Raw genomic sequence first — 15,000 nt, forward strand, 5'->3', positions numbered from 1 at the left:
TTGTATGATCAGATATTAAATAAATAAGTCTGTAGGTTCGTAAGTTGGTTCATAGGTTCGTAAGTTCGTATGGTCGTAAGTTCGTAAGTAAGTTCATAAGTAAGTTTGTAGGTTCGTAGGTTTGTATGTTTGTATGTTCGTAAGTAAGTTCGTAAGTAAGTTTGTAAGTAAGTTTGTAGGTTTGTAGGTAAGTTTGTACGTTCAGAAATTCAGAAGTTCGTAAGTTCGTAAATTCGTAATTAACACAGGTGGGACAGGTTAAGAGTCTGACTACTACTCCTCTTCCTGTGTTCACGGTGTGATGCTGTTTCAGTGACATGTGACCCTTCTGACCCTGATAGGCCGAGGTTTGCTCAGCGGCTCTGGCAGAGGTCATCCAGTCGGTGGTGAACGGAGCAGATGGCTGCATCTTCTGCTTCGGACACGCTAACCTTGGTAAGTACACACACACACACATGCACGCACACATGGACACACACACATACACACAGACAGAGAGACACAGACACACACACAAAGAGACACACACACAGACAGAGACACAGAAACACACACAGGGACAGACACACACACACACACACACACAGAGACAAACAAACACACACAAACACACACACACACACACACACACACACAGACACACACACACACACACACACACACAGACACAGACAGACACACACACACACACAGAGACACAGAGACACACACACACACACACACACACACACAGACACACATACAAAGAGACACACAGACAGAGACACAGAAACACACACAGGGACAGACACACACACACACACACACAGAGACAAACAAACACACACAAACACAGACACACACACACACACAGACACACACACACAGACACAGACAGACACACAGACACACACACACATACAGAGACACAGACACACACACACACACACACATACACACAGACACACATACAGAGAGACACAGACACACACACACACACAGACACAGACACACATACAGAGACACAGACACACACACACACACAGAGACACAGACACAGACACACACACACACAGAGACACAGAGACACACACACACACACACACATACACACAGACACACATACAAAGAGACACACAGACAGAGACACAGAAACACACACAGGGACAGACACACACACACACACACAGACAAACAAACACACACAAACACAGACACACACACACACACACACACACACAGACACAGACAGACACACAGACACACACACACACATACAGAGACACAGACACACACACACACACACATACACACAGACACACACACAGAGAGAGACACACACACACACACAGAGACACAGACACACAGACACACACACACACACACACGCAAGCATGCACGCACACACACACACACACACACACACACACACACACACACATACAGAGAGAGAGACACAGACACAGACACACACACACACACACACACACACACACACACACACACACACAGAGACACAGACACACACACAGAGACACAGACACACACAGAGACACACACACACACAAGAGACACAGACACATACACAGACAGACACACACACACACACACACACACAGACACAGACACACACACACACATACAGAGAGAGAGACACAGACACAGACACACACACACACACACACACAGACACACACACACACAGAGACACAGACACACACACACACACACACACACACACACACACACACAGAGACACAGACACACACAGAGACACAGACACATACACACACGCAAGCATGCACCACACACACATGCACGCATGTACGCACACACACAGACACACACACGCACGCATATACACACACACACACACACACACACACAAAGGCACACACACGCACACACACACACACACAGTCACACACGCACAAAGACACACACACAGACACAAACACACAGAGACACACACACACAGAGACACACACACACAGACAGACACACAAATTTAACTTTTCTGATGAATCACATGACCCCGTAGGTAAGACCTACACCATGATTGGCCGGGAGTGCTCCACCCAGAGTCTGGGCGTGGCTCCGACAGCCATCTCGTGGCTCTTTAAGGTGATCGAGGAGCGCAGGCAGAAAGCCGGACTCGTTTCTCCGTGGGAGCTTCCGCGGTGGAGATCTCCGGTCGGGAGGAGACCCTCACTGACCTCCTGGCTGACCACCAGGAGGCCCCGGGCCCCCCAGTCTCGCTGCTGCAAGACCCCCTCTGTGGGTCACAGGTACCGAAAGTCCTTCTTCATCCCAACACGTTCAACTAAAAAGTGACTAATATGTTAAAAAGAACTGGCAAAAATGTTCAGAAATAGGTCCAAAACTTTAAAAGAGGCAACGGAAAACTTAAAAAGCAACAGAAACATAGAAGAAAGCGCTAAAATAGGGAAAAAAATTGAAAAAAGCATTTAAAAAATGTGTAAGTTCATAATTTCGTAAGGAAGTTTGTAAGGAAGTTCGTAAGGAAATTCGTAAAGAAGTTCGTAAGGAAGTTCATAAGGAAGTTTGTAGGTTCATAAGTTCGTAGGTAGGTAAGTTTGTAAGTAAGTTCGTGGGAAGTTTGTAAGGAAGTTCGTTAGGTTAAAGTTTGTAGGTAGGTAAGTTCGTAAGTAAGTCCGTAAGTTCGTAGGTTCGTAAATAAGTTCGTAAGAAAGTTTGTAAATGAGGTTCGTGGGTTCGTAAGTATAAGTTAAGTAAAAAGTTTGTAAGGAAGTTAAATAAGTTCGTAGGTAGGTAAGTTCTTAAGTAAGTTAAATAAGTTCGTAGGTTAAAAAGTAAATTTGTGAGAAAGTTCGTAAGTAGGTTAAGTAAGTTCCTAAGTTAAATGAGTTCGTAAGTAAAAAAGTTTGTGGGTTTTTAAGTAAGTTAATAATTTTGTAAGGAAGTTTGTATGAAGTTCGTAGAAAATTCTAAAGAAGTTAAATAAGGAAGTTCATAAGGAATAGGTTCAAGTTCGGAGTTAGGTAAGTTTGTAAGTAAGTTTGTAGAAAATAAGTTCGTAAGGAAGTTTGTAAGGAAGTTCGTGGGTTAAATAAGTTTGTAGGTAAATGAGGATTAAATAAATAAGTCCGTGAAGTTAAATGTAGTTCGTAGGTTCGTAGGTTAAGTAAATAAGTTTGTAAGTAGGTTTGTAGGTTTGTAGGTTCGTAAGTAAGTTCGTAAGAAAGTTTGTAAGAAAGTTCAGAAGGAAGTCTCAAAGTCCGTAGGTAGGTAAGTTCTTAAGCAAGCTCTGTGTTCAGAGGTCTCTGGGGGCCGCAAGTTCGGTGAAGAAAGTTCTCTAGCAGGTCCCAAAGTCCCAGGTTTGTAAGTTCTAACCCGTGAATTTACTTATGAACCCACGAACTTTCTTACTTACTTAACTTACTTCATAAGTTATGAATTTACTTACGGACCTACAAACTTACTTACTTACAAACTTACTTACGGACCTACATACTTACTTACGAAATTACTTACGAACTTACTTATTTACTTACAAACTTACTAACAAAATTGTTTACTAACATACAAACATACCACTTACTTACAAACTTTCTTACGATCTTACTTACCAACAACTTACTTAATAATGAACTTTTTTTTAACTTACTTAAGAACTCACAAACATACTTTTTATTATTAATATTAATGAACTAATAACCGATGTGGCAGACTGCAGAATGATACTTTTTCTGTTTTAGACCCCAAATTTATGGGGTTGTATCAGATTTTAAAAGTCTACAGCCTAATATAGTACCCTTGGCTTGCTAGCAGCCACTAACTCACAAACTTACTTATTTACAAAACTACTTATGAACTTATTTACAAACTTACTTACAAACTTCCTTACGAACTTCCTTATGAACTTGCTTACTTCCGAACTTACTTATTAACTTATTTACAAACCATTTCGCCCTTTCATACTACTCGCTAAGGTGTAAATTAATACGCAATTGCAATTAGCATACGGAAGCTTACTTGCTTACGAACTTACTTACAAACTTACGTGCGAACCTAAGAACCTACTTATGAACGTTTACAAACTTACTTTACAAACTTATTCACGAACTTACGCATTTAAACCTAAGAACCAACTTATGAACGTTTTACTTAATTTATTTACAAACTTATTTACGAAAAGTACTTACTTACTTAATTTACTCAGAAACTTACTTACGACCTTACTTATGAAAATACTTTTCGCCCTTTCATACTACTGGCTAAGGCGTCAATTAATACGCAATTGCAATTAGCATACGGAAGTACCGGAAGTTCATGCCACATTGCCACTTAAAAATCTAACTCCCTCTCCTCAAACTCCAGTCCAATTATTCCTGAGCCTCCATCTTTTCTGTTTTATCTTCCCAGAGTTGCTTCTTTTCTGACACTTTTATCTCTGCTCGCTTTAATTGTCTCTTTCTGTCTCCACGTCCTTCATTATCAGTCCTCATTCTGTCTTCTCCCAGCTGTTATCCTTCTCTACACTTTTCTCTCCGAGAGACTTGGCTTCTCTTTTAGATGAGATGTCTTCATGAACTCAGAATGACTGCAGACTGAGGTCATGTTTTATTCAGCGTGTTTTAGCAGACTTTCTGTTTAAAAGTTCTTTACACGACAAAAAGCAATGAAACATTTTCAGGAGAGGACAGTCTCTATGCAGCAGATTAAGCTACATTATTATTATCTATTAGATGAGGACACAAGCTTACTTATTTACTTACGAACTTCATTACGAACTTACTTACGAACTTACGTACAAACCTAGGAACTTACTTACGAAGTAACTTACCTAACTACTTACTTACGAACTAACTTATGAACCTACGAACTTAGTTACTTACAAACTTACTTATGAACCTACGAACTTACTTACTTAGTTACAAACTAACTTACAAACTTAGTTACGAACCTACAAACCTAGTTACAAACTTACTTACTTACGAACTAACTTACAGACCAACAGACTTACTTACGAAAAATACTTACGCACATACAAACTTACTTACGAACCTATGAACTTAATCACCTACGTACTTAGGAACCTACCAAATTACTTATTTACTTACAAACAAAATTGCTTACAAATATACTCACTTACGAACTTACTTACAGACTTACTTACGAAATTCCTTACGAACTTACCTATTTACGAACCTACAAATTTACTTACTTACGAACTTACGTATGAACCTACGAACTTAGTCAGTTACTTACGAACTTACTTATGAACCTACGAACTTACTTAGTTACGAACTAACTTACGTACCTATAAACTTACTTAGTTACGAACTAACTTACTTACGAACTTAGTTACGAACTAACTTACGTACCTATAAACTTACTTAGTTACGAACTAACTTACTTACGAACTTAGTTACGAACCTACAAACTTAGTTACAAACTTACTTACTTACGAACTAACTTACAGACCTACAGAGTTACGAACCTACGAACTTACTTACGCATTTACTTACTTACGAACTTACTTACGAACCTACAAAAATACTTACGCACCTACGAACTTACTTACGAACCTATGAACTTAATCACCTACGTACTTAGGAACCTACCAAATTACTTATTTACTTACAAACAAAATTGCTTACAAATATACTCACTTACTTACGAACTTACTTACAGACTTACTTATGAAATTCCTTACGAACTTACTTACTAATGAACCTACAAATTTACTTACTTACTTACGAACTTACGTACGAACCTACGAACTTAGTTAGTTACTTACAAACTTACTTATGAACCTACGAACTTACTTAGTTACGAACTAACTTACGTACCTATAAACTTACTTAGTTACGAACTAACTTACTTACGAACTTACTTACAAACCTACAAACTTACTTAAGAACTTACTTACGAACTAACTTACAGACCTACAAACATACTTACGAACCTAGGAACTTACTTACGCATTTACTTACTTACGAACTTACTTACGAACCTACAAAAATACTTGCGCACCTACGAACTTACTTACGAACCTACAAACTTGATTACCTATGTACTTAGGGACCTACCAAATTACTTATTTACTTACAAACTTACTAACAAAATTGCTTACAAACATACTCACTTTCTTACGAACTTACTTACAGACTTACTTACAAACTTACTTACGAAATTCCTTACGCAATTCCTTACGAACTTACTTACTTACGAACTTCCTCACTTACGAACCTACAAATTTACTTACTTACGAACTTACGTACGAACCTATGAACTTAGTTACTTACTTACGAACTTACTTATGAACCAACAAACTTACATAGTTACAAACTAACTTATGTACCTATAAACTTACTTACGAACTTACTTACGAACCTACAAACTTAGTTAGTTACTTACTTACGAACCTACTTATGAACCTACGAACTTAGTTAGTTACGAACTAACTTACGTACCTATAAACTTACTTATTTACGAACTAACTTAATTACGAACTTACTTACGAACCTACGAACTTACTTACGAACTAACTAACTGACGGACCTACAAACTTACTTACTAACTTATGGACCTACAAACTTACTTTCTTACGAACCTACGAACTTACTTTCACGCATTTACTTACTTACATTAACTTACTTACGAACCTACAAAAAATATTTTTACGAACCTAAGAAATTACTTACGAACCTATGAACTTAATTACCTACGTGCTTAGGAACCTACCAACTTACTTATTTACTCACAAACTTACTAACAAAATTGATTACGAACATACAAACATACTCACTTACTTACAAACTTACTTACGATCTTACTCACAACAACTCTAATATGCGTTATAATGGTCCTTTTCCTCTGGTCCTCCCATGTCTTACCTCTCTCCCATCAGCTGCAGAACCAGACGGAGCTTGAGGCGAACACGGCCCGAGCAAGCAGCGTTTTTTGGATGTCGCCCGTGGCAACGAGGAGGAGCAGCCAGGCGCCGGTGACCAGGAGGCCGGAGGAACTCCCACTTCCTGTTTACCTTACACCTCTACCAGGAGAGGCCGGACAAGAGCAAAAAGGCAGCAAGTGAGTGTCTGTCTGGTGTGTGTGTGTGTGTGTGTGTGTGTGTGTGTGTGTGTGTGTGTGTGTGTGTGTGTGTGTGTGTGTGTGTGTGTGTGTGTGTGTGTGTGTCTGTGTGTGTCTGTGTGAGAGTGTGAGTGTGTCTGTGTGCGAGTGTGTGTGTGTGTGTGTGTGTGTGTGTGTGTGTGTGTCTGTGTGCGAGTGTGAGTGTGTGTGTGTGTGTGTGTCTGTGTGCGAGTGTGAGTGTGAGTGTGTCTGTGTGCGAGTGTGAGTGTGTGTCTGTGTGCGTGTGTGAGTGTGTGTCTGTGTGCGAGTGTGAGTGAGTGAGTGTGTGTGTGTGTGTGTGTGTGTGTGTGTGAGTGTCTGTGTGTGTGTGTGTGTGTGTGTGCGTGTGTTTCTATGTGTGTGTCTCTGTGAGTATTTGTGTGTGTGTGTGTGTCTGTGTGTGTCTGTGTGTGTGTGTGTGTGTTTTCGCTTTTTTGGAGTTTAAGGCAGCTGATGGTTCAGTTATGGTTAGGTTTGGGTAAAGGTCCTCGCACACTGAGTCTGATGCATATTTATTAATCTATTGCGGTACATTTCTGTTGTGTGTTTTGTGCCGTCTGTGTGTGTGTGTGTTTGTGTGTGAGAGTGTTTGTGTGTCTGTGTGTGTGTATGTGTGTGTATGATCTAATCCATCATCCATCATCCACACAATAATCTCATTTCTGACATGTTTTCTGTGTGTTTTGTGCCGTCAGTGTCTGGCCGGAGTCGTCTCCACCTGCTGGACCTGGGCAGCTGTGAGATGGACCTCAGCCGGACCCGAGAGGGCGGCGCCGCTCAGTGTCTGTCGCTGTCGGCCCTCGGAAACGTCATCCTGGCCCTCGCCAACGGCGCCAAGCACGTTCCCTACAGGTACCAGCTCGCATTTTAGTGAACCAGCAAAGGCCAAAGGGCACAGAGCCCACAACTCACAACAGATTATTCAGCCGGTCTTCAACACAAGCCAGTCTGGAGCCCTGAATGCAGCATTTCAACCCGTTTCTGTCACTTTTCTCAAAAGGTTTTTTCGCCTTTATTTCAGAAATTTTCGTCACTTCCCTCCAACATTTCAGTCGCCTTCATTTTTGAAATTTTTGTCACTTTTCTCAACGTTTTTGTCATTTTTTCCCCAATATTTTTGTCATTTTTTTCCAACATTTTCATCATTTTTTTTCCTACATCTTGTCATTTTTCTTTTTATATTTTGTCATTTTTTTCTTCATTTTTCTCATTTTTTTCAAAATTTTTCTATTTTTTTTCCAGATATTTTTCTCATATTTTTTTCAATATTTTTCTAATTTTTTCCTGATATTTTTCTCATTTTTTTCAACATTTTTGGGTGTTTCTTTAATAGTTTTTGTCTCATTGTTTTCAAAATTGTTGTCATTTTTTCCTAAGTTTTTGTCATTGTTTTTCCCAATATTTTTTCTACCAATATTTTTTGTCATTTTTCCCCAACATTTTTTCTACCAATATTTTTGTCATTTTCCCCTGATATTTTTGTCACTTTTTCACAACATTTCAGTTGCCTTTATTTTCAAAAATGTTGTCACTTTTTTCAACATTTCAGTAATTTTTTCCAAGTTTTTGGGGCGTTTCTTTAATAGTTTTTGTCTCATTGTGCCGGTACTGCCGGCTCTGTCTTTTCTCCTCTCGGGTCTTTTTAACAGCAGGATTTCTGACTTCAGATCACACACACGTGTGCTGCGTGTAGTTCAAAGTGCTCTTCATTAAAGTGAAATGAGACTCCTTCTTTTTCCTTCCTGCTGAACTGTTGCATATTGTAATGAAAGGTTTCCAACATTTCAGTCGCCTTTATTTCCGAAATGTTTTCCCAATATTTTTGTCATTTCTTCCGACATTTTTGTCACTTTTTTCCTAAGTTTTTGTCATTTTTTCCCCCAATATTTTTTCTACCAATACTTTTTGTCATTTTTCCCCAACATTTTTTCTACCAATATTTTTGTCATTTTCCCCTGATATTTTTGTCACTTTTTCAGAACATTTCAGTTGCCTTTATTTTCAAAAATTTTGTCACTTTTTTCAACATTTCAGTAATTTTTTCCAACTTTTTGGGGCGTTTCTTTAATAGTTTTTGTCTCATTGTACTGGCGGCTCTGTCTTTTCTCCTCTCGGGTCTTTTTAACAGCAGGATTTCTGACTTCAGATCACACACGTGTGTGGCGTGTAGTTCAAAGTGCTCTTCATTAAAGTGAAATCAGACCTCCTTCCTGCTGATCTGTTGCATATCCTAATGAAAGGTTTCTGGGGTCCTGGGGGGTTCTAACGCCCGTCTCTGCTCTCTAACGAGAGGTTTCTTGATGTATTATTCAGGGACAGTAAGCTCGCCATGCTGCTCAGCGAATCCCTCGGCAACATCAACTGTCGGACCACGATGATCGCCCACGTCTCCGACTCGCCGGCCAGCTTCATGGAGACGCTGACCACCGTGCAGCTCGCCGCACGCATCCACCGCACCCGGAAGAACAAGTCCAAGGTACTGGAGCAAGTATTCTGATCCTTTACTGCAGTAGAAGTACTAATACCACACTGTAAAAATACTCTGTTACAGTAAAAGTCTGTAAGTATCATCAGGAAAATGTAGTTACATTATTAAAAGTGAAGAAAAAAATCTTTTAAGAAACCAATAAACCGTGTGTGTGTGTGTGTGTGTGTCTGTCTGTCTGTCTGTGTGTGTGTGTCTGTTTCTGTGTTTTTGTGTATGTGTGTTTGTGTGTATGTGTGTGTGTCTGTGTGTGTGTTTGTGTGTATGTGTGTGTGTGTTTCTGTGTGTGTTTGTGTGTCTGTGCGTGTGTGCGTGTGTCTGTGTGTGTGTGTGTGTGTGTGTTTCTGTGTTTTTGTTGTGTGTGTGTTTGTGTGTGTGTGTGTGTGTGTGTTTGTGTATGTGTGTGTCTGTTTCTGTGTGTGTTTGTGTGTCTGTGTGTGTGTGTGTGTGTGTGTGTGTGTGTGTCTGTGTGTCTGTGTCTGCACATGTGTGTGTGTGTGTGTAAAGGTTTTGTGATGATTTATTTGCCAGTTATTTCCATAATGATTGCAGTGAATCGACACTTTTAGGCGAGGCAGCTTTATTTCTATCACACATTTCAGCAACAAGGTGATTCAACGTGTCTTCCTCAAGCTGCTGACAGTAAAAACATTTCAATCGTTAATGTCCATCAGTAGGATCAGGTCACAGAGTCTGAACTCAGTGAGACAGATAATCCATACCCCTGGTCCTACGGGGACGGTAGACTGTGGTGGGATGAAATCGGCTTTCGCTCACATTAGAGGCTGTGTTTGTGTTTTATTGACAGAGCCATATGGTTGCAAGCATACAGGGGAGGAGCCGGGTAATATAATATAGTTCATAAACTCATGAGTACCACTGTATATAAATAAATAAAACATGTATAATTTATTGGGAAATTGGGTGGGAATGGTTGTATTGTGTAAATTATCCACAAGGGTGACAGCAGCTCAGTCTGTAGGGAGTTGGGTTGGGAACCGGAGGTTTGCTGATTCAAGTCCCCATACGGACCAAAGTATGGTGGTGGACTGGTAGCTGGAGAGGTGCCAGTTCACCTCCTGGGCACTGCCAAGGTGCTCTTGAGCAAGGCACCGAAGCCCCAACTGCTCAGGGCACCTGTCCATGTGCAGCCCCCCCACTCTGACTCTGAGGATCTCTCCATTAGTGCATGTAGAGGTACTGAGCATGTGTGTGTAATTCACGCCTGTGTGTAATAACAACAGAGTGAATAACATTGTAATTTCCCCTTGAGGGATAAACAAAGTATACATTTTTATTATTATTATTATTATTAGTATTATTAGTATTATTATTATTATATGTGCATATGTATATGTATATATTTTTATCTTCTTTACTCTGTATACGTATGTATGTGCATACGTATGTATGTATGTGTATTGATGTGTATGTGTATATAGTTGTATATCTTTATTTTTTTACTCTATGCTGCTATTTGGAGAGGATTGCAACAGAATTTTGTTGTATTGCATACAATGACGATAAAGATCTATCTATTATTATTATTATTATTATTATTATTAAAGTGGGGTCTAGGCCTACCCTATCTGTAAAGTGTGCTATGATTTGACCCTAAATTGAATAATTTCTTTGGTATCTGCAGAATGCCTCCAGTTCATCTGGAGGGGAGAGTTCCTGCGAGGAAGGCCCGCCTCATCGACCTCCTCATCTGCGACCCCTCCACCCTCGGACTGTAGCCCTGGACCCTGACACCCCCCTGCTGCTGTCCAGCGACCCCGAGTACTCCTCCAGTAGTGAACACTCCTGCGATACCGTGATCTACATCGGGCCGGGAGGGATGGCCATCTCGGACCGAGAGCTCAGCGACAACGAGGGACCACCGTCCTCCATTCCCATCATCCCCTCCCTGACCAAAAAGCGAGTCAAAGATGCCCCCAGGTCTGACAGAGATCACTTGAAGTGTAACACGTTTGCAGAGCTGCAGGAGAGACTCGACTGCATCGATGGCAGCGAGGGTCCGGCCACGTTTGGCACAGAAGCCAAAGCAGCGCAAGCCGCAGCGCTCAGGACTCAGACTGGAGTTGGTGAACCCACGGAGGCAACGTCTCCACCCAAATCTGTCGAAATTTACCTTCACGGTGTCTTAGAAAGAACGTCAACCGCATGCACCAATAAACCCGATCAGGATCGGAAATTCCCTTCAGCCGGCGGCCTCTTGGACACTTCCAAAAGGACAAGTGCAGATGGGGAGAAACTTTCAGCCAACCCCTTTCAGCCTTTTACGGTAAAGCAAGGCAGGACTTCCTCCGAGGACTCAGAGCCTGTGGTGCGAGAGAAAGTCTACTTCAGAGGGGGTGTGCCCAAGCCGTCAGCCTCACCGTCCTTACCCAGGACATCCAGGGCAGCATCTCAGCCCGGTAACGTTGTAGGTAGGACCCCCCCAGTGGGTATGAGCCAACCACTGGGGTCTCCCAACATGGAAAGGGCTTACAATCTTCGGGCTGCTCTGTTAGGAAGCTGCCTGGACAGGGACTTTTTGAGGACTACCGTTACGCTGCAGCAGCCTGTGGAGCTGAACGGCGAGGACGAGCTTGTGTTTACGGTCGTAGAGGAGCTTCCTCGTGGTCTTGTCCCAGACAACGGCCGCCCCTCCAACTCCAACTCCAACCTCCTCAGCTTCAACCGTGAGGAGTCATCCTCTGGATCTCGGCCTGTGAGCATCATCAGCAGTATAAACGACGAGTATGATGCTTACACGTGTCGACAAGGAGCTGTGGGACCTGAAGTTGGCACTGACTCCCAGGAAGGCTTGTTTTCCCAACACGGCGACAAACAGTCGACCATTGGCTCTCGGCCGAGTGAAGTGAGTGCTTATTCGGCTGAAAGGGACAGCACTCATTCAAGAAGGAGGCATTACTTACAGGACAAAATAAAGGCATCAGAGGATGCATCCAAGCCAGACTTACGTCATAAACAGCCATTGAATGACATCAAGAGCTCCCTTAATGACAGTCCCGTCTGTTTCTCAGAGCTGGACAGTTACCCTGTTCCTCCTAACAAACCTTTCACCTTATCAGGAACAGAAACTCCAAGGAACACATGTGGAAAAGGAGCTGTTGGACCTTTGGGTGTAGTTGGACCTGACTCCCAGGAAGTCTTGTTTTCCCAACACGGCAACAAACAGACGATTGGCTCATTGCCATGTAAAGTAAGTGCTGATGCGTCCGAAAGGGAAGGCACTCATTCAACAAACAAGCTTTACTTACGGGACAAAAACCTAGACACATCCATGCTAAGCTCGCCAAGTTTGTTTCACAAACAGCCATTTTTGCAGCACGGCATCAAGAGCTCCCTGAATGACAGTGGCGTCTGTTTCTCAGAGCTGGACAGTGACCCTGCTACTCCAAACAAAACTTCTTTGAAATGCCCTCCACCCCCATATCCCAACTCAACCAAAGCCTTTCTCAAAGGCTCTCCCAAAGTGAGACCGAGTACTCTGAACAACACGGTGTCAGCCCCGATTCCTCATCATGCCGCCCATTCCAGTCTTCCCAGGAAAAACAAGCCTACCTCATGTGCACCTGAAGGCAGACATGATGACTTTTTGCTTCAGGGAAGCAATCAGTTTGATCCCAGAGAGGTTGAGTTTCTCTCTGCAGGTAAGCCACCGAGAAGTGGCACGAGTAGTGTTTCCTCTAAGAGGCCTGGAGGGAACAGTAATAGTGTACTCCGCCCACCAAAGGCACAAATGTCATCTTCAGCTCAGAGGGTTGTGGATGGTTGTGAGAAGTCTAACAGCAGGAGAGGAGATACTCTCATCAAGCTGCCACGACTCACCCGAGGGGCCACAACTTTAGGAACTGTTTCTGCTCCCCAGAGTCTTGAATCAAAATGGTTTCATGAAGGCACTTCAGTCACAGGAGCCCTGAGGTTTTCATCCTTGGGAAAGAAGTCAAATGGGCAGAAAAGCAGCAGCGTGATCTCCAAGACTGGATCTGGAAACATCTCCCCTCCTGCGCCAGCTGTCAGACAGTCAAGCCAAGAACAAAAGACAAGGACTGCGCTATCTCCAAGTACCTTTAAAACCAATAGCGACGCCGGAAAGTTTACATTCCCTAGAACATCAACCTCAGAGGAAGAATTCAACATCAAGCTTCCGGCAGATTCATTTAGCCACAGGACAGCTAGTTTAAAAACTGACCCTGCCAGGACTTTTTCAAGCCTGAAGACACGAGGGGCTAAAGCAGAATCTTCCAGGTACTACGGGAGTCTGATGTCTCTGGACAGATATGACGGTCAAACTTTAGCTGGCTCCAAGCCCGAACTGTCCAGTAGATCCAACAGATCAGTGCCAAGACCCGAGAGTCCAGCCTACACCTCCACATCTGCTTCTTCCTCCGAAGTTTCTCTCGGTGTCTTTGCAACTACAAGCAAACTGGGGCCGGTCAAAGGCAACAACATCAGCAGCAGCTCGCGAGCAGCAGTTTCTGCTGGATCGAAGGTTCGAACTCTGTCTACCGGCGGTTCGAAGAGCCCGATCTCCCCTAAACCTCTCGATAATACAACCGCACGACACACAAGCCTACCGCCGACTTGCAAGTCCACGGCTCGGTCAGGGGCGGGAGCCAAGATAGGAAGAGGCACAGTCATGGGCACGAAGCAGGCAATCAGCAGGGCGGCTAACAGCCGCGTTAGCGAGCTAGCCACTAGCCAAAAACTCAACAAGGGGGCAGGAGTAACAGGAAGCGACGGCACTGACCAGGGGACAATCGACACGCAGCTTCCTTCCCCTTACAGCAAGGTCACAGCGCCGAGGAGGCCTCAGCGCTACAGCAGTGGGCACGGCAGCGATAACAGCAGCGTTCTCAGCGGCGAGCTGCCACCCGCCATGGGCCACACCGCCTTGTTTTACCACAGCGGGGGCAGCAGCGGCTACGAGAGTATGATCCGCGACAGCGAGACAACCGGCAGCACGTCTTCAGCGCACGACTCGGTGAGCGAGAGCCGAGGGTACCCGTCCAGCCGGAGCAGGGTTTCTAAATCGCCCAAGAAGAGAGGGAATGGTGAGAGAGAAAAAGCTCAATAAATTGCCTTTCCCATGCATACACACACACACACACACACACACACAGAGAGAGACACACACAGAGACACACAGAGACATACACACAGAGACACACACACACACACACAGACACACAGACACACACACACACACAGAGAGACACACACACACACACACACACAGAGACACACAGAGACATACAGACATACACACAGAGACACACACAGAGACACACAGAGACATACACACAGAGACACACACACACACACAGAGACACACACACACAAACACACACACACACACACACACACACACACAGACACACACACACACACACACACACACACAG

At 43.1% G+C, this 15,000-nt stretch overlaps 1 protein-coding gene across 1 annotated transcript in view; it reads left to right on the plus strand.

The window, feature by feature from the left end:
• LOC114572893 (kinesin-like protein KIF26A) overlaps positions 1–15,000 on the plus strand; it is a 31,991-nt gene that overhangs the window by 2,929 nt on the left and 14,062 nt on the right. The window contains 8 exon segments of the mRNA XM_028604673.1: positions 342–435; positions 2,021–2,131; positions 2,134–2,267; positions 6,878–6,975; positions 6,977–7,059; positions 7,794–7,950; positions 9,412–9,574; positions 11,229–14,649. Of these exon segments, the coding sequence (XP_028460474.1) occupies positions 342–435; positions 2,021–2,131; positions 2,134–2,267; positions 6,878–6,975; positions 6,977–7,059; positions 7,794–7,950; positions 9,412–9,574; positions 11,229–14,649 (4,261 nt within the window).

This window comes from Perca flavescens, chromosome 18 (genome assembly GCF_004354835.1).
Source record: "Perca flavescens isolate YP-PL-M2 chromosome 18, PFLA_1.0, whole genome shotgun sequence".
In the NCBI taxonomy this organism is placed as follows: Eukaryota; Metazoa; Chordata; class Actinopteri; order Perciformes; family Percidae; genus Perca; species Perca flavescens.